Source organism: Carcharodon carcharias, chromosome 5 (assembly GCF_017639515.1).
Source record: "Carcharodon carcharias isolate sCarCar2 chromosome 5, sCarCar2.pri, whole genome shotgun sequence".
In the NCBI taxonomy this organism is placed as follows: domain Eukaryota; kingdom Metazoa; phylum Chordata; class Chondrichthyes; order Lamniformes; family Lamnidae; genus Carcharodon; species Carcharodon carcharias.
In genome coordinates, this window is record NC_054471.1 from 168,525,825 (window position 1) to 168,546,784 (window position 20,960).

At 40.5% G+C, this 20,960-nt stretch overlaps 1 protein-coding gene and 1 pseudogene across 6 annotated transcripts in view; one reads left to right on the forward strand and one right to left on the reverse strand.

Moving 5' to 3' along the window:
• The window catches only part of mboat2b (membrane bound O-acyltransferase domain containing 2b), a 169,437-nt gene that overhangs the window by 129,683 nt on the left and 18,794 nt on the right, over positions 1-20,960 (forward strand). For all 6 annotated transcript variants that reach the window (XM_041187537.1, XM_041187538.1, XM_041187539.1 and 3 more), the window contains 5 exons: positions 733-925; positions 5,023-5,126; positions 7,489-7,553; positions 9,796-9,928; positions 12,432-12,583. In XM_041187537.1, coding sequence (XP_041043471.1) covers positions 733-925; positions 5,023-5,126; positions 7,489-7,553; positions 9,796-9,928; positions 12,432-12,583 — 647 coding nt within the window. The remainder of the gene's footprint in view (positions 1-732; positions 926-5,022; positions 5,127-7,488; positions 7,554-9,795; positions 9,929-12,431; positions 12,584-20,960) is intronic.
• On the reverse strand, positions 5,296-5,969 carry LOC121278071 (annotated as a pseudogene).

Here is a 20,960-nt window from a genome sequence, read left to right on the forward strand (position 1 = left end):
ATGGTGAAGCAGTCTTGGCCTAGTGCTGCTCCTAAGTGCTATGTTCAAATAAGTTGTTTCTAGGGTTTTTAGGGCAGAATTTCCAAGCAGTCCACTGGATAATGACAGCTAAGAAAGGAGACTGCAGAAATTAAAGAAAAGAATGATAAAATTATTTTGAGCAGATAGCAGAAATATGGAAAAGATCAAGAATTGCAGAGTTATGTACTTTTAAAAATAAGTCTTCCCTATTCTCTTTTGGTTGAGTGTGTGCAAGAGAGTTTTACAGCAAGGAAGACAGCAGATAGAACACCCATAAAAATCTAGAACAACTCAAGGCAAATTCTGGCAAGTATCCTTTCTGTTTTGAAATGAAAAGAAAATGCTGCCAATATCTTTGATTTCCAACATTTGCACTTTTTTCCTTGTTTCTGCTGTTTTAAAAAAAATGCTTTCCAGTTTTAAGGGCAATTACTTGGTTGATATGACCACAATCTACTTTTAATGATTCAGTCTTTTCTTGCACCAGAAGTTTGAATTGAGCAACATGGGTAAAACAGCAAATTGGGATTTTTTGTGCTAAAGAAGGGTTGAATTATCAAATACTTTGAATTAAGCAAAATTGACTATAGCATGCATTGCAATAATGAGCAACCATGCCAGAAACACATTTTTAGAAAACCTGAGTACATTTAATGTTTTTATTTTATAAACTAATTTTGATGTTTATCTTCCTTCTGTGCTTTCTTTCAGACACCTGTACTGTTCAAGCTCCTTGTTTGTGGAATTTCTTTGTCATTTCATCTGACAGTCACTAAGGTGTTCCCAGTGGAACACAATATTGATGAAACCTTTGTGAATACGGCATCCTTAACTAGCCGAGTGTTCTACCTGTATTTTTCATTATTGGCTGCCAGGCCAAAATACTATTTTGCTTGGAATCTTGGTGAGCATTTCAAATGCTTTTGACTGGCATGAGCCAAATATTTTAAATATTTGAGACTGCATTTTTTCTATTCGTAGAATTCTGAAAAATGCATTTTAATGTAATAACTCTCCAGGGCTAGAACAGTGTAATGGTGACCTCAAGTGGTTAAAACTATGAATAGATAAATAGAAGCTTTGTAAAAAATTTTCATCTGATTTCATGTATAACAAATTAGCTAGCTGAAACTTAATTATTCATGAGTGGATGAGAACTTTTCTTCAAAATCTGATCTTTAAAACAATGGGGAAGCCCAGTCCATCATTTGGGTGAGAAAAGCTTGAGTTTTATCTTTTTATATTCACTCATGGGAGGTCAGCATCAGCCATCCTTAATTGCCCTTGAGAAGGTAGTGGTGAGCTGCCGCCTTGAACCGTTGCAGTCCATGTGGTGTGGGTACACCCACACTGCTGTTAGGGAGAGAGTTCCAGAATTTTGACCCAGGGACAGTGAAGGAATGGCAATACATTTCCAAGTCAGATAGTGAGTGGCTTGGAGGGGAACTTGCAGGTGATGGTGTTCCCATGCATCTGCTGCCCTTGTCCTTCCAGATGGTTGTGGTCATGGGTTTGGAAGGTTCTGTTTGAGGAGCCTTGGTGAATTCGTAAATATCAAAAGCATTTTTGAAATTCCTCCCTGTTTTTCTTACATTGGAGCTTAATTGGGTATATTTTAAACAATACTATAGTACAAATTGATACCTGGGCTCTATGCATAGCAATATTAACAATCATGATATAACTGCAAGTTTATCAAGAAATCTAGTTACAGTAAATTTTATGCATCTCAATTGTGTATCCATACAAAGAAACCTATCTTTAAAAAAAACCCTTTGCCTTCTTCTTCCCCCCCCGCCCCCCCTCTCTCCTGCCCACCGGATACCTCCTCCCAATCACCACACGCCATTCATTTTCCTTCAATGATATAAAAGTAATGATTAGTCACCCATCAAAATTCAATAGTCTAAAACAATGCAATTTTTAAAAAAATCTGACAATTTTAAGGGAAATAAGATGGCTCCAGTGGTACCAAATGGCTGCAGGAGGTGATGATAAAGAAAATCCATTGCTGGAGATGCTCTGAATTGGGTAGGTAAAATGAAACCAAGAGACCGTACTCCCACTAATGAGCTGAACAACAGAAGAGACTTTTGGAGGAGGATCATATGGCCATTAGTGGGAAAAGGTAGGGGGGTGGAGAAGGAAGACGAGGGATAGTTTGCAAGGTCACAGTTACCTTGGGTGTCCTCTGTGACTTTGATTAATGTCACTTCAGTTTTGTGATGGGCAGAAACATGAGATTCATGCATAGTTTTAGGAAGGGATAACATACTGGAGAGGAAAGGGATCTTGGAGATGGGGGTGATAGTTTGATGGCAAGTTTGAAAGAGATGGGTCAGTATCTGATTTGTAATGTCAGCTAACAAGGGGCCAGGAAGGGAAGTTGGATGGTCAGCAGTTTAGTGGCAATGGAGTTGGGAGATAAGGATATGGGTCTTGTGGATAAGATGAATTCTGAGTAATGGCTGAATTTTATATGCCCCTCCAGTTTTGTTTTAGGTGGGGGCAGTGGCATGTAAAATAGGGGGTGCTCACCCCCATAATGCATGATGAGGGCGGACACCAAAATCAGCAGCCAACCCACCGTTTTCAAATAAATAACCAAGGGTCAATTAGGCTTGTTATCCAGCCACTAAACCCTGATAATACGCTGCCCCTGCCATAAAACGTTCGGTGTGGGCAGTCCAATTTTATTTTATTATATTTAAATTATTCAAAAGGTGGGAAGGAATGGGGGGTTGGCTCTTTCAGGGCTATGCTATGCCAATCGCGGGGTGGCCACCTCAAGAATGATCCCCGTCTTCCTACCTGCCTTCAATCTTAAACCCCACCCCTGACTTACCCAGACCCTCATTGTCCAAGGCCCCAGACTTATCTGCTTCAGGAATCCATGGGCCGCCTTCCTCCTCCTCCTGCAGCCCCAGCAGCTGCCACTGACATGCTATTGGTGCTGTTGGAGCTATTAGCCAGCTGAAGGGCGTAAGTCCTACTTGGCCCAAATTTAGTTGCCCCGCGACAATGTCTACTTTGCTCCTGCGGGGAGGGACGAGAGGGTGGTGTGAGCCGTCCCAATCCTCTTCTCTCTCTCTCTCTCTCTCTCTCTCTCTCTCTCTCTCTCTCTCTCTCTCTTCCCCCCCCCCCCCCCCCCCCCCCCCCCCCCCCCCCCCCCCCCCCCCCCCCCCCCACCCTCCAGCCGCGCCTGCATTATTCAGCCTTTTGAGGCTCGGGAAAGACTGGGAAGTTCAGTGTGTTCGATGGGCTTGTCTGGTGGTATCTGACTTTGTCCTCATTTGAGACATTTTTTAATATAGACACAGATGACACAATCTGCAACAATGAAGAGCTATGTGTAGCAGCCCAATGATAGTAGTAGTAGTTAAATATATGATTTAGCTGTTTTTTATTCTTACATGGGATGTGGGCATTCTTGGCTAGGCAAGCCTTTATTGCCTATCATTAATTGCCCTTGAGAAGATGGTGGTGAGTCACCTTAAACTGCTACAGTCCATGTGGTGCAGGTACATCCACAGTGCTACTAGGAAGGGAATTCCAGGATTTGGACCGGGTAACAGTGAAGGAATGACAATATATATCCAAGTCAGGATGGTGAGTGGCCTAGAAGGGGACTTCCAGGTGGTGATGTTCCCATGCATCTGCTGCCCTTGTCCTTCGAAGTGGTAGAGGTTGTGGGTTTAGAAGGTGCTGTCAAAGGAGCCTTGGTGAATTGCTGCAGTGCATCTTGTAGATGCCACACACTGCTGTCACTGTGTGTTGGTAGTGGAGGGAGTGAATGTTGAAGGTAGTGGATGGGGTGTCAGTCAAGTGAGCTGCTTTGCCCAGGATGGTGTTGAGCTTCTTGAGTGTTGTTGGAGCTGCACTCTTCCAGGCAAGTGGAGAGTATTTCATCACACTCCTGACTTGTGACGTGTGGATGGTGGACAGGCTTTGGGGAGTCAGGAGGTGATTTACTGTCTGCAGAATTCCCAGCCTTTGACCTGTTCTTGTAGCCACAGTATTTATATGGCTGGTCCAGTTCAGTTTCCAATCAATGGTAACACCCAGGATGTTAGTGGGGGCTTCAGCAATGGTAATGTCATTGAAAATCAAGGGGAGATGGTTGCATTCTCTCGTGTTGGGCTGGTCATTGCCTGACACTTGTGTGCCATGAATGTTACTTGTCAGCCCAAGCCTGAATGTTGCCCAGGTCTTGCTGCTTATGGGCACAGACTATTTCAGTATCTGAACATTATGCAATAATCAGTGAACACCCCCACTTCTGACCTTATGATGGAGGGAAGGTCATTGATGAAGCAGCTGAAGGTGGTTCAAGACCTTGAGGAACTGCTGCAGTGATGTCCTGGAACTGAGGTGATTGACCTTGAACAGCCGCAACTATCTTCCTTTATGCTAGGTATGACTCCAACCAGTGGAGAGTTTTCCCCTGATTTCCATTGACTCTAGTTTTGCTAGGGCTCCTTGATGCCACACTCACTCAAGGACTGTTTTGATGTCAGGGGCAGTCACTCTCACCTCACCTCTTGAGTTCAGCTCTTGTTCATCTTTGAACCAAGGTTGTAATGAGGTAAGGAGCTGAGTGGCCCTACCCAGCATCGGTGAGCAGGTTATTGTTGAGTAAGTGCCACTTAATAGCACTGTTGACGACACCTTGGATCAATTTGATCAAAAGTGGACTGACTAAGTGGTAATTGACTGGGTTGGATTTGTCCTGCTTTTAGTGGATGGTACATAGTTGAGGTCTGAACTTGGATGTTGACCTGGAAGTTCACATTTCAAGATAAATCAAAACTTCTGCTTTAAGTTATAATATAACAAAAAGCAATCTTAACACTGACATTTATAAAACTGAATTAGAGAATTATATCTTACTTTAATTTTTGTATCTAATGTGTATAAAGTAAAGTAAAGCTTTTGAATGTATTCATAGAACAGTACTTTAATAATAAGTGTCATTGTAGCATTCAATTTTATTTTGAACAGCTGATGCTATCAACAATGCTGCAGGATTTGGCTTCAATGGTTATGATGAGAAAGGCAATGCTCGTTGGGATTTGATTTCAAATTTAAATATTGTTAACATTGAGGTGAGAATTTTTTTTTCTAGTTTCACAATGTAAAATTCTTCAATTTATTCAAGTAGATTAACAATTATTAAAATGTGGAATGCTCAGCTTCTACCAATGATAAACAGGGAACACGACCATATTTTATGTCTAATTAATAGCGCTTTAGGTCTTTGGTGCCGCCGCCTTTTCAACTTTTTTCAATTTCTGAAACGTAATTCTCAATTTCCTCAGGATTTAAGATCCTCGAGTTGTTCATGCTTCATCACTGTTAGTTCAATGTGTTTTCCACCCAACTGTACAACCTCCAGCAAAACTTGGTTGGCAAGCTTTATCATACCACTGTCCATAGCAGTGGCTTCTTCACTAGTTTTTCTCCAGGAATTCCCTGACAACCTTTGCACTTCTTCCTATGGCATTGACCTTTTAATTCATGGTAGGTGCCTGATGAATCAGCTTGGTCCAGTCTTGGAGTTCCATCAAAGTCAAAACCTAAAATCAGTGCAGAAATGCCAAATGGTCTGTGCCCATTACTTTTGAGTGTAACACTGTTTCAAGCTAGCAATGTAGCGTGTGACGTACTCGACTGTGACTGGAGTCGCACTGAGTGTCAATGGCTCTCTGACACTCTCTACATGAGCCCTATTTATAGCTATCCAGGCATCAGCTGTAAGGCCTGCAAAAGCCATGCAAACATTGTCATCCAATATACAGATTTCTTTCCCACTGCAAGGATAACATTTCTTTTCCTCGAACACTAACTGCCGCCAAGCCCTTCTTCACCGCCTCCTGGGCATACTCCACCTGGAAGAGGTGCCCGTCCGGGGAGAAGATGGCGATGGTTTGGTCATAGCTGGCGCTCATGGTTCACTTCAGTTTGGTTTGGCACTTTTGTTGCCTTTTAACTAGGGCAATTGCTCATTTGTAGCCCCACCCCCAATTTCTTTCCTCTAATTCTCCAGGCCTTGCTGTGCCTGTAACCTAAAGGTTTATGATAAATAGTTGTTTATCAGATTGGAGGAAGGTCTGTAGTGGAGTTCTTCAGGGGTTAGTGTTGGGACCCTTGCTGCTCTTGATATATATTAATGACCTAGACTGTGGAGTGCAGGGCATGATTTCAAAATTTGCAGATGCTATGGAGATTGGAAATGTCAACTGTGATGAGGAAAGTCTGGAATTTCAAAAGGACAAAGACATTTGGTGGATTGGGCAGACAAATGGCAGATGAAGTTCAATGCAGAGAAGTGAGGGGATTCATTTTGGCAGGAAGAATGTGGCGAGACAGTATAAAATAAAGAAAAACTCTAACGGAAGTGCAGGAACAAAGCAACCTCGGTGAATATGTACATAGTCATTGAAGGTGGCAGGGCATGCTGAGAGAGCAGTTCATAAAGCATATAATATCTTAGGCTTTATTAATAGGGGCATTGAGTACAAGAGCAAGGAGGTCATGTTGAACTTGTATAAGGCACTAGTTAGGCCTCATCTGGAGTACTGCATCCCGTTCTTGACGTGATACTTGAGGAGGGATGTGAAGGCATTGGAAAGAGTACAGAGCAAATTCACAAGAATGAATCCAGGGGTGAACAACTGTAGTTATGAGGATAGATTGCAGAGGTTGTTTTCCTTGGAGAAAAGACTGAGAGTAGACTTGATAGAGGTATTCAAGATCCTGAGGCGTATGGATAGTTTAGGTAATGAGAAACTGTTCCCTCTCGAGTACATCAAGAACTAGAGGGCACAAATTCAAATTAATGGGCAAAAAGGAGTCATGTGAGAAAAAATCTTTTCACCCAGAGGGTGGTTGGAGTCTGGAACAAACTTCCTGAAAGAGTGGTGAAGGCAGGTTCAATTGAAGTATTCAGAGGGGAATTGAAGTGCTATCTGGAAATAATGAATGCACTAGGTTATGGGGATAAGGCAGGGAAGTGGAATTAAGTAGATTGCTCTTTCAGCAAGCCAGTGCAGACTCGATGGGCTGAAGGCCTCCTGCACTGTAAAGGTTCAGTGATCCCATCCTACCCTCTGCCCTTTCAGTACTGCTGAGATACATAAACCAAGGGATGGGTACAAGATCTGAAACTGGCAAGTGTGCATGAGTAATGTAGGATGCTTGTACATCCCCTTGTGGCCTCCACTTGCTTCCTTCTGTGACAAAAAGGTGCACTTTCTTGAGACATAGCATGCTGATGCTTCATTATTGAAATTAACCGAGATTTTGTTTAGATGAGATCGAACAATGAAATTTCCCCACCAAGATTGAAAAATGTAAATTTTTGCAAATAAATAAATAGCCCTACCCACTCCATTGGAGCTTTCTTAAATTTATTCTATGCGTATAAAAGTAATCTATATAATTTACATTTCATTTTTTTTCCCACAGTTTGCGACAAGCTTTAAAATGTTCATTGACAACTGGAACATACAGACAGCGCACTGGTTTAAAAGGTAATGGTATGGCCTATTTTTAAGGAATAACTAAAAGATTTCTGTAGTTCTAGATATAGGTTCTTGTACTATATTGATATGATGCAGATTATGTTGTACCCATATGCTGCAGCGGTAGGATGCTGGTTATGATGTTTCCTTCTGCAGAAGTAGGCACTGGTATTGTGATTTGAGTGTGTTTCCAATATCTTTTACCTATATTCACCAAATAAAGCAGCTTCCATAGCCTGGTCTGCAATCAAACCAGATGCTCTATGTAATTGGCTAAATTATTAGTTTATTCATAAAATAGAATTATTTGCAATTGGCTAAATTATTAGTTTATTCATAAAATAGAATTATTTGCAGAAGCAGCTAGCATAGGTGAAATATTGAATGTTCCAATATAGCGCTCAAAGCTTGGAAGCGAGAAGTTAATTGAACAGAGCAATCATCAACTGAATATTATAGAGCCTTTGAATATTATAGAGAAAGAGATGAGATATTCCCCAATGAAATAAGTAGCCTGTAGTTTTTATATGAATAATGAGTGTGCAAGTTTATTGGGCTTAACTTACTCTACTCAAAATTAAGGAAACCAAAATCAACATAGGAAATGTGCTTTTCTGCAAATTCTCTGTCAATTTGAAAAACAGGCACCAGCTTTGAACCTTGTTCTGTCAGGTAAGAATGGGCTGAACAATGCCAACTTTACAACCTATAGACACAGGCAAAAGGTAACTACTTCTTAGTGGATGTTGCAAATATCATGGCCCAAGTTTATTAATTTGCTACAATGTCAACAAGAACACCCAATTCAAAGTATCACTCACTCAATTGATTTTTTTCTAATTGGATGAAAGCTGCTGGCATTCCTGCAGCTTGTTCTGATGGGATTATAATTAAAACATTTAACATGTCAGATTACAAAAGCACATTTGTCTCCTTCAAATTGGGACTGTGTAATCACTGTTCTAAATGCTGTGCCTAAACTGCTATTTTAGAGGAAGCAAAGTGTAACAACATGATGAGGTGCAGGTACTATAATTTTTTTCACACTGCACATGGCCGAGCAAGCTAAAAAGCTGTTCTTTTAGGAAAGAGATGGATATCCAAGTGCCGACTTAATTACTTTTGTGCATCTTTTTTCTACGATCTGAAGAGTCGGTCATGATAGGGAACATGTATGGGAAAAGTACAGAATTCAATCCCACATTCTAATGCTTTGTGGTTTTGGTGTGCTGGGACCTTATATCCTGCCTTCATTTTATCCCTGTTCAACAGTGCCTGTGAGCCAACTATATTAATTACTATGTGATTTTAACATTTACAAAGTATGAAAGATTGCAGGTTGACTTGGGGCGGCAGGAAGAATGAAATGTGACTTTTTAAAAACCTGGCTGTCTTACCTTTGTCATGTGAGAAATTCTATGTTTTTATCTTGTTAGACATTCCTTGGTCCAAAAGTTTTGATGGAAATTGTTGCCCATCCACAGGGGTTCTAAGAGCTTTGTTTCCAGTGGCTTGTTGCAAAATTAAATGTGGTGAAGTGTTGCTAAATCAGCAGCTCACTTCATAGAATCAACATGGGAGGGAGGTTTGTAATTGGCACCTGTGAATTAAACAAATGTTTCCTTTTTTCCAGTTGAATTCATCACAGCTCTTCCCAGGTTTTCTACATAATTGAATACTTTTCTTTTAAATTAGTGATTGTTAGTTTAAAGTCTGAAACTAAAAACTATTTTGAATTAATCCTTTTATTTACAACAGGAAAGCTTTGCTAACTTGCTCACTATTGCAATTTTCTACAGCTACTGATGTATACGATAAACAGGTACAGGTATTGCTCAGCATTCATGTTAATAGCTTGGTTCTCAGGGTCATTGTCAATGTTTAAACCATTTACAACTTCAGCCTAGCCATTCACCTTTACTACATTAGTTTGGTGGTTTCCAATTTGGGAAATTGTTTCTATGCAACTTAACCAATAAAAAAATATTGACTCTGTTGAACTTTCACCAATACCCGGTGATTAGAATTAGTGATTGGGGCCAATATAGATAAGAGAACTGCTAGCACAACAGTCATCACTGTTGAATGTCTTCATTGCTATTGTTGAGCCCCGTGCTTTCCCTCTTGAGAACTTGCTGTTTAAATCTTGTGATAAAGAAGTTGGTCTAATGGAGATTCCTTAAGTTAATCAGAAGTTGTTTACATTAATTCATTATCTGAACTGAGTTTATTTAACTGACCTTTGTTTCAGAGTTTGCTATGATCGCTGCCTTTACTATCCAACAGCAGCAACATTTGTGCTCTCTGCAATGTGGCATGGAGTTTATCCAGGCTATTACATGACATTTTTAACAGCAATACCAATGACATTAGCAGCACGTGCAGTAAGTTATCATTTCATATTTATGAATGCAACTTTCTACCTATAGTATTTTAAGTGTTTCTCTCTTGCTTCCAAGAGGCTAAACTCTAAGTGGGAAATTGTTTTTCTTGTAAAAATGGAGATTTGAAAGTCTGTAATGATATTCCCTTCATTAAAAAGATTACATTTGTTCTGTTGTCAAATTTATTTAATTGATCTGATTCATAGTCACAATTGATGAACGTAAATGACTTACGAATAGGCAGAATGTATTTTTATGGTATGTGAATAGGTATATAGGTATGAGAAGAGAAAAAGATTGGTGGAAACAAATGTAGGTTCCTTAGTCAGAAACAGGGGAATTTATAATGGGGAACAAAGAAATGGCTGACCAACTAAATACATAACTTTGGTTCTGCCTTCACAAAGAAGGACACAAATAACATACCAGGGGAACACAGGGTTTAGTGAGAGGGAGGAACTGAAAGAAATCAGTATTAATAGGGAAATGGTGTTGGAGAAATTGACAGGATTGAAGGCTGATAAATCCCCAGGGCCTGATAATCTACATCGCAGAACACTTAAGGAAGTGACCCTAGAAATAGTGGATGCATTGGTGGTGGTCACCTGAGATTCTATAGACTCTGGAACAGTTCTTACAGATTGGAGGGTAGCTAATGTAACCCCACTATTTAAAAAGGGAGGCAGAGAGAAAACGGAATTATAGACCAGTCAGCCTGACGTCGGTAGTAGGGAAAATTCTAGAGTCCATTATAAAACACTTAAAAGCTGAGCACTTGGAAAACAGTGGCAGAATTGGACAGAGTCAGCATGGATTTGTGAAAGGGAAATCATGCTTGGGAAATCATGCTTGACAAATCTACTGGAATTTTTCAGGGATGTAACTAGCACAGTTGCTGAGGGAGAACCAGTGGATGTGGTTTATTTGGACTTTCAGAAGGCTTTCGACAATGTCCCACAGAAGAGATTGGCGTGTAAAATTAAAGCACGTGGCATTGGGGGTAGTGTATTGAGATGGATAGAAAACTGGTTGGTAGACAGGAAACAAAGAGTAGGAATAAACGGGTCTTTTTCTGAATGGCAGGCAGTGACTAGTGGGGTAGCACAGGGATCGGTGCTGGGACCCCAGCTATTCACAGTAAATATTAATGACTTAGATGAGGGAACTAAATGTAATATCTCCAGATTTGCAGATGACACAAAGCTGGGTGGGAGGGTGAGCTGTGAGGAGGATGCAGAGATGCTTCAGGGTGATTTGGACAAGCTGAGTGAGTGGGCAAATGCCTGGCAGACATAGTATAATGTGGATAAATGTGAGGTTATCCACTTTGGTAGCAAAAACAGGAAGGCAGATTATTATCTGAATAGCTGTAAATTGAGAGAGGGGAATGTACAACAAGACCTGGGTGTCCTCGTACACCAGTCGCTGAAGGTAAGCATGCAGGTGCAGTAGGCGGCAAAGAAGGCAATGGGTATGTTGGCCTTCAGAGCCAGAGGGATTCAAGTGCAGGAACAGGGATGTCTTGCTGCAATTATACAGGGCCTTGGTGAGACCACACCTGGAATATTGTGTGCAGTTTTGGTTTCCTTATCTGAGGAAGGATATTCTTGCTATAAAGGGAGTGCAGCAAAAGTTTACCAGATTGATTCCTGGGATGGCGGGACTGACATATGAGAAGAAATAGAGTCGATTAGGATTATATTCGCTGGAGTTCAGAAGAATGAGGGGGGATTTCATAGAAACCTATAAAATTCTAACAGGACTAGACAGGGTAGATGCAGGAAGGATGTTCCTGATGGTGGGGTCGTCCAGAACCAGGGGTCACAGTCTGAGGATATAGGCTAGACCATTTATTACTGAGAAGAGGAGAAATTTCTTCACCCAGAGAGTGGTGAGCCTGTGGAATTCGCTACCACAAAGTAGTTGAGGCCAAAACATTTTATGTTTTCAAGAAGGACTTAGAAAAAGCTCTTGGGGTGAAAGGGATCAAAGGATATGGGGAGAAAGCGGGAGTAGACTATTGAGTTGGATGATCAGCTATGACCATGATGACTGGCGGAGCAGGCTCGAAGGGCTGAATGGCCTACTCCTTCTATTTTCTATGTGAGTCAGATAGGAAAAATTCCATTTTGTTTTTGTTCAAATTCTAGGCCAGGAGTGACTTGTGCTCATGAAAAAAATTCCTTTATTTGTAGGTAACCAGTATCTCCCCACACAATCAAAACTATGCAAGTTTTTCACAGCTCTTCTAACTTTGTAGAATAAGCACACACTTATCGCTCAAGGTGTAATAGTATTATGGGGTCAATTCTACACTTTAACAAGACATGTCATCTTGGGAGCTGTACTTTTCTCTCCATTACTGTGAATGGATAAGAAATAGTGAGGTGCATGCCTGTGACTTTCCTGCCAGTGGCATCTCCCAGCATGAACAACAAATTATAGTACTACTTCTAAGACATTGTTATCTGAAGTATTACTCTCAACTATCCTGTTTTTCTAGATTAGAAACAACTTCCGATCGTGTTTTATCAAGTCATCAGCTGTCAAATTATTTTATGATGTTATAACCTGGATTGCAACAATGATAGCAATAAGCTACACAGTTGTGCCATTCGTTTTGCTGTCAGTGGAGTCATCTCTAAAATTTTACAGGTAAGCTGAGAAAGTGAATAACCTGAAGAAGCCCATGGTAGTTTATAAACTTCTTCGAGCAGCGAAGGTTAAGGGATTGATGGAATAAATAGGCAGAAACTGTTTCTACTACTGTTGGGAGGGTGGGTAACCAGAAGGGATAGATTTAAGGTAATTGGCAAAAGATCCAGTGGGCCAATGAGAAATTCTTCTTTGCAGCAATTTGTTATGATCTTAAATGCATCAACTGAAAGGGTGGAAGGAGGAGTTTCAGTAGTAATTTTCAAAAGGGAATTGGATGTATACGTGAAAAGGAAAAATTTGCAGGGCTATGGGGAAAAAGAGGGGAAGGAGATTATTTTGAGAGCTCTTTCAAAGAAACACTAAATGGCCTTCCTCTGTGCTGTATGAGTGTTTGCTGTATAAAAGTACATGGAAATTTTAATTTTCTTGCATATATATGATTATTTTGAGCATCATACTGCCAATCATTCTGGCTCTTGTATAAGCAGTATACTTTGCAAGCATTGTTGCTTTTTCAAACAAATCTGTTTCTGCTGATTGTACGGTATATGAGACTGAACAAGAACTTTCTGATTTGCTTATACAAAATAAATCTATTGTGATACCATGCACTGTAGTTCAATCGATAAACAGCAATTGCTGTGTACTTTGTCAGCTTAGCTTAGTTTGTAGAGCGTTCACTTCTTGGCAGAAGCTAGTAAGTTCAACACCTTATCCAGGCTGAAGCCCAAAGCAGCATTTAGTAATCCTGCTTTGATTTGAGATGCTGTTTTGTAGAACAATGCTGATGCAGAGTACTTGTGATAAGTTACTTCATTTCAAAAGCAAACAGTTCAGCATGAAACATTTTGGGACATTTGAACATAATGTGGTAGAGTTTCCAATTGACTGTGCTTTTTTTTTTTTGGTGCTATTCGCCCAAAATTGTAACCTGCGCAAAAAAAATCTTGGAATTTTAAGCCCAAATTATGTTCAGCACAAAATAAGTTTGTGATCTTTAGCACTGTAAGCACAATGCTAAAATCCGGTCCTGCCCACAGAACTGATCGCGCCCCCAAACTGAGCTAATCACCATTAGGCTTCCACTAATTTGCAGGCCTTTAAGGAGGCTTAAAATTTAACCAGTTCCTTTTGGTGCAAGGACACTAATGGAAACATTTTAAAAGCTTTTGAATGAAATTTTTTAACTTTTTTTTACTTATTGACTTCTCTACCCCAATATAACCAGCAGAGAGTTCTGTATAATTTATAAAAGTCATTTTCTGTCATTTTAAAATTGTTACTCGGGTGGTGGATTGACATTTTTTTGTGGTAAATCCATTTACACCGATAACCAAAATACACTTGTTATTAAAAGTATTAACTATCTAGAAATATTTTAAAATGCATTTTCAAAATAAAAGTTTTAAAGTCATGCCCAGTTGCACTGCTTCATGACAGATATTGCGTTTGGTGATTTTGCAAATGAGTTTATGCGGAAACCTGAGGGGTGCGGGGGGGGGTGCAAAAGAACTTCTCAAAACAAGTGCAATTTGCATCTGGATCGCTGATTGTGCACAAAACAGAGACTTTACTCCTACATGGGTAAGTATTCTGTACTGCCAGAGATATTTACCCTGATTGTATGCATTTGCTTATTATACAGCCACTTTATATGACAAGGGAAGTCAGGGATAACATAAAAGCTAAAGAGAAAGCATATAATGCAGCGCAGAGCAGTGGTAAACCAGGGGATTGGGAAGCCTACAAAGATCAACAGAGGGCAACTAAAAAAGAAATAAGGGGGGAGAAGATTGAATATGAGGGTAAACTAACCAGTAATATAAAAGAAGATTGCAAGAGTTTTTTTTAGATATATAAAGGGTAAGAGAGAGGCAAAAGTGGACATTGGGCCGCTGGAAAATGACACTGGAGAAGTAGTAGTGGGGAACAAAGAAATGGCAGAGGAACTGAATAGGTACTTTGCGTCAGTCTTCACAGTGGAAGACACGAGTGACATCCCCAAAGTTCAAGAGAGTCAGGGGGCAGAGGTGAGTATGGTGGCCATTACGAAGGAGAAGGTGCTAGAAAAGCTGAAAGGTCTGAAGGTGGATAAATCACCTAGACCAGATGGATTACATTGCAGAGTTCTGAAGGAGATAGCTGAAGGATAGTGGAGGCATTAGTGGTGATCTTTCAGGAATCACTGGAGTCAGAGAGGGTCCCAGAGGACTGGAAAATCGCTAATGTAACCCCCCTGTTTAAGAAGGGAGTGAGGCAAAAGATTGGAAATTACAGGCCGATTAGCCTGACCTCGGTCATTGGTAAGATTTTAGAGTCCATTATTAAGGATGAGATTTCAGAATACTTGGAAGTGCATGGTAAAATCGGGCAAAGTCAGCATGGTTTCATCAAGGGGAGGTCAAACCTGACAAATCTGTTAGAATTCTTTGAGGAGGTAACGAGTAGGTTAGGCAAAGGAGAGCCAATGGATGTTATCTACTTGGACTTCCAGAAGGCCTTTGACAAGGTGCCGCACAAGAGGCTGCTCAGTAAGATAAGAACCCATGGTGTGAGAGGCAAGTTACTAGCATGGGCAGAAGATTGGCTGTCTGGCAGGAGGCAGAGAGTGGGGATAAGGGGGTCCTTCTCAGGATGGCGGCCGGTGACTAGTGGAGTTCCGCAGAGGTCAGTGTTGGGACCACAACTTTTCACTTTATACATTAATGATCTAGATGAAGGAACTGAGGACATCTTGGCTAAGTTTGCAGATGATACAAAGATAGGTGGAGGGACAGGTAGTATTGAGGAGGCGCGGGAGGCTTCAGAAGGATTTGGACAGATTAGGAGAATGGGCAAAGAAGTGGCAGATGGAATACAACGTGGGGAAGTGTGAGGTCGTGCACTTCGGTAGGAAGAATAGAGGCATAGACTATTTTCTAAATGGGGAGAGAATTCAGAAGTCTGGAGTGCAAAGGGACTTGGGAGTCCTAGTCCAGAATTCTCTTAAGGTTAACTTGCAGGTTGAGTCGGTAGTTAGGAAGGCAAATGCGATGTTGGCATTTATTTCGAGAGGACTAGAATATAAAAGCAGGGATGTGCTGCTGAGGCTTTATAAGTCTCTGGTCAGACCACATTTAGAATATTGTGAGCAATTTTAGGCCCCATATCTCAGGAAGGATGTGCTGGCCCTGGAGAGGGTCCAGAGGAGGTTCACGAGAATGATCCCAGGAATGAAAGGCTTAATATCTGAGGAACGTTTGAGGACTCTGGGTCTATACTCGATGGAGTTTAGAACGATGAGGGGGGCATCTGATTGAAACTTACAGAATACTGAGAGGCCTGGATAGAGTGGACATGGGAAAGATGTTTCCATTAGTAGGAGAGACTAGGATCCGAGGGCACAGCCTCAGATTAAAGGGAAGACCTTTTAGAACAGAGATGAGGAGAAACGTCTTTAGCCAGAGAGTGGTGAATCTATGGGATTCAATGGAGGCCAGGTCATTGAGTGTATTTAAGACCGAGATAGATAGGTTCTTGATTGGTAAGGGGATCAAAGGCTATGGGGAGAAGGCAGGAGAATGGGGTTGAGAAACTTAGCAGCCATGATTGAATGGCAGAGCAGACTCGATGGGCCGAATGGCCTAATTTCTACTCCTCTGTCTTATGGTCGTCTTCATTTCAGAAAGCTCAAGCACTTATTGCTCAAATTAATCTGTGTGGGTCAGTTTAGTTAAAAGGGAAGGGAGGTTTGGGATACTGCATTTAGTTCTAAATAGTCTGTTTAAAAGTAAACTGAGATTCAACTAAAGATGTTTGTCCTGGAACAACTGCATAGGAAAGAGCAAGGGTGTGACTTCAATCTGCTGTGACAACTAAAGGTCACCCAGGGCATAGTGTAGTGATAATGTCACTGGACTAGCAGAGGCCCAGGCTGATGCTCTGGGAACATGGATTCAAATCCCACCACAGCAGCTGGTGGAATTAGAATTAAATTAAGACATCTGGAATTGAAAACTAGTCTCATTAATGGTGACCATGAAACTATCTTCAATTGTCATAAAGACCCATTTGATTCGATAATGACCTTTAGGGCAGGAAATCTGTCATCCTTACCTGGTCAGGCCCACACACAACTCCAGACCCTCCAGGGGTTGCCTCTTAACTGTCCTCTGAAATGGCCTAGCAAGCCACTCAATTCAAGGACATGAGGGGATGGGCAACAAATGCTGGCTTTGCTGGATACATTTTAAAAATACTATTGGGTGGAAATGTAGGTTTTCCAGCTTCCCTGGGATGCAAGAAGGAATATTCCCTATCTGATTCAGAAAAGGCAGGTTCCAAGTGCAGCTGGATGTGATTACTTTGGTGAAAAGCATTTTTCTGAGTATCTTGTTGTCTCTAATAGCAAATAGCAAAAATGGAATGCATATATCCCAATCCTATGCATAATCCTGACGGTAGGCTGTCATCATAGTTTTTAAAGTTTGGTGCCATCCTTCCCAAGCTCCTTGTGACTCTTAAGCTGTTGATTTAAACTACCTTATCCCCAAACTGTTCATTACTACTTTAAATAGCTGTGACATGAAATTTGACCCCTGATCTGATTGTATTTCCTTAAGTAAACCATACCTTGTAAAACATTGAATTAATTCCTCCACAACTGTAATATTTCTTAAAGGCATCACTTCAGGAAACCTGGTAGACACATCCATTATTATCAGTAAATATTGATTTCCACTTGTAGTTTTAGGGTGGGGTCCGACACAATCAATCATGAACCTGGTGAAAGGTTCTTTGAATGCCGGTATTGGGATTAAAGGTGCCGGTTTAATCACTGCTTGTGATTTTCCTGTTACTTGACGTGTATGACAGGTTCTACAGAATTTGACTATGTCCCTATGCAACCCTGGCCCAAAAAAAACCTCTCTCTTTTCCTGAGTTTTCCTAATTCCTAAATGTCCCCCCCCATTGGAATTTCTTGAGCAATCCTCAGTATATCATTTGTACACCCAACTGGAATAACAATCTGATGCACCTCCCTCCAGCTTTGATTTGCTGAGACATGATCCGACCTCCCCTTCCTCATTAAAATATCTCACCAAAGATAATAAATACTGGAAATCATTGCTCCTCTTTCTGAATAAGCTTCTGATATAACTGCTTTAATTGCAAATCATTTTTCTGTAACTCCACTAACTTCTTTGAGTTAAACACTTCAGCTGAATTGTCCTGTATTCTTCCCTCCTGAACAATATTATCAAACACAGTGCCAGCTAATTGGATTTTGACACCTCCTTGCCTTTTGAACTGTCTGCCTTTCTCGTTTTTCTTGTTCTTTCCTTTGACCCTTTGATCTCGTTATAACACAATCAGGAAACAATCCAGGGTGTTCCTTCTGTAACACTTCTGGAAAACATTTCTACAGGCTGTTCAACTACCATAGGCTTCACCCATATTGCGATCCAGCCATATCATAACCCAGAATAAATTGAACCCCTGCAATGGGCAATTTTTCCACCACTCCAACTATAACTTTGCCCATCTTCCATTTGCTCTTTAAATTTACCTTCCACAACGGGATAGATTTAGCACCTCCATGAACCCCACTTATTATTACCTGCTCCTGCAATACCCTCTGAATAACAAATATCACTATCCCACAACATGAAGGATTGACTAGCCCCTGTGTCTCTCAAAATTTTAACATCTTTATACCTCTTCATCCTGTACACATGGAAAGACTTTCCCTTCACACAGTCTTTAAACATTTCTGCAACCTGCTCCTCCGAATTCTCTTGAGTAAACTGTGAAATACATTCACAGTTCTTCACCTGTTTCTCCCTGTTTCACTTGTATACAAACCACCAGTTTCTCCTGTGCCTCAGCCTCAAAACCCCCACTTTTACTTCCAGAACTTTTCTGTACCCCAACAATTCCCACAGATTTTTCCTGCAATTTCCAACACATTGACTTTGCATGCCCCACTTCATTTCAATAAAAACACCTCAATTTTCGAATGTCACTTCTACCTTCAGCACCTTCCTTTTTATTCTGAGAAGAAACTTCCTGGGAACTTCAGCTACTTCTCTTCCCTGACTACCTGCCTTCCTTTCACCTTCCCACTTCCCTAAGAGCTGCATACGTTGTCTCTATTTTTAACACCCGTATCCACCAGTCAAAATTACTTTGTTTTACTCTTTCAAACTTAATATAAGTTTGCCCAGGCTGTTTTCTCATTCCTAAATTCCTACCTGTATACTTCAAGAACCAATTCATATGCACTCAAGATAGACTTTTTCACCACATCATAATTGACTGACATTTCTTCTGATTGTAGAGTGTATACCTCATGCACGCTACCCACTAACTTAGACTGTAATAAAAATGTCCAGTTTTCCTGTGGCCATTTCATCTGTTAAGCTAGCTTCTCAAATTAAATAAATGCTTCCATTTCCTTTTTCTCAAACTTTGGAGGAGCTTGTACCAATTGAAATATCTCCCCACTGGGCTGCACTCTGGAGAAGTCCATCCTCACCTACTGGTCTCTCCCTCCCTCTGATTCTCCCTCTCTCTCTCCCTCTGATTCTCCCTCCCTCCCTCGCTCCCTCGCTCGCTCGCTCATTCTCTCATGCTCACTCTTACCCCCCTCATTTTCCTCCTTCCCAATCTTCACAATTTTTAATTCCCTGTCCTGTTTTCTACCCCTCCTGCCTTTCTACCTGTTCCCTTTTAAAAGCCATTTCTGTCTTTTGCTTCTAATTCACGTTTTTTCAGTTCCTTTGCTTGTTCAAATTCAAGCGTCTTCATTTGTAACTGAAGTCTCACTACCTCCAGCTGTGACTTACTAGTGTCTGGTTTCACTTCCAATGGTAGATGCTGTGCTATACTTTTAATTATATCTGATTTCCTAGCACCCTCAGGTGATTCCAATTTTAACTTCCAACTCTGTTACTTACTTTTCATTCTTTTCTCCAACCCAATTAGAGTTATCTCTTCTACTCCCAGACAAGTCTTAGCACCTGCCAAAGCCATCTTGCAGTCTCACCACTTCTTAAAAAAAAAACTCACCAACTCCTGAATTCAAAGTGTTTCTCATACTCGTAACCTTAAGATTGACCAATTCCAAACCAATCAGAAATATTTTGATCCTGCAAGAGCCCCCAATTGTTATGACACAGCACTTGGTAAAGGCTGTTATTTAAAATCCCAGAGGGAAACAACTGTCATAACTTATATTTTCAAGTGGTATGTTTGAGATGCAGCTCTAAAATCGGGAATAAAACCACCAGTTCTCGATGGGGTTTTCATATCAAACTTTCTGAGACATTTATTAATTTACACAAGTTAAACATATACATATGGCTACAAATTGCTTCCATCATAACTTTTAACAAATTCCCAAATGAATCTCCACTAAGACAACAACCCATAGCAGACTCCAGGCAAAGCATTTTCATTTTATAAATTCAAAATGAGGTTCCTTTATCTTTGGTTCCTTTGCAGACAGTTGTAGGCTTACAGCAGGTTTGATGTTACATGCCTTTGGCCTGCACACACACAACTGCTTTCTATTATACCCAGCACTTCTCTTTAAATGTAACTTCTCATTGTATCACCAGGCCCTTTGAACTCCACCTCTTCTAACAATAAGACCCCTTTCATAGTACCAATTTTATTAGTATTTAAACATATTGCTTGGTGTCTCCTAGCTAGATGCAAGATTTCACTCCCACTCTTGAATGCTATATTCAACAAAATGCAAATGCACTCTACCTTACTGTTTACATCTCAAAATTACTATACATCAAAGCACCCAGACTTGCTGGCTTTAATCCAATTAAAACACATACCCACAAACTAAACCTCAATTAAAAAAAAAATTCCAGTAACATTATACATTAATAGCTTCATTACACAGGACAGGTATCCTTTATTCGAAACCCTCGGGGCCAATTGCATTTCAGGTTTCAAATACTGCATGTAAACTTACATTACCATGGCCTAAGCCGAGGCTACCTATAGTCTAAAGTAAATGAAATGGCTAGAAAAGTAAGATCTTTCACCTGAATAATAAATACAGGTAATATGCTTCTTTTTGACCTGTTCACCTTAAAAATCACAAGGTAAACAGTGGAGACAAACAATTGGAAACCTTCGCCAAAGGTCAGAGGTTTTTTTTTAAAAAAAGTGTGGTTTCTGAATGTGTTCAGTTTTTGGAATTACAGATAAAAGATATTCGACCTGTAATAGGAGATCATAGGAATTTGTAATATTAATGTGTTAACAGAGGATTTGGGAGCCCCTTTTTTGTCAGCTAATGGCAGAATAGGCATATAAAATTAAGGTTGGAAGCTGTTTGGTTGCAGTCATTTGCATTGAGTTTACTGAAGCA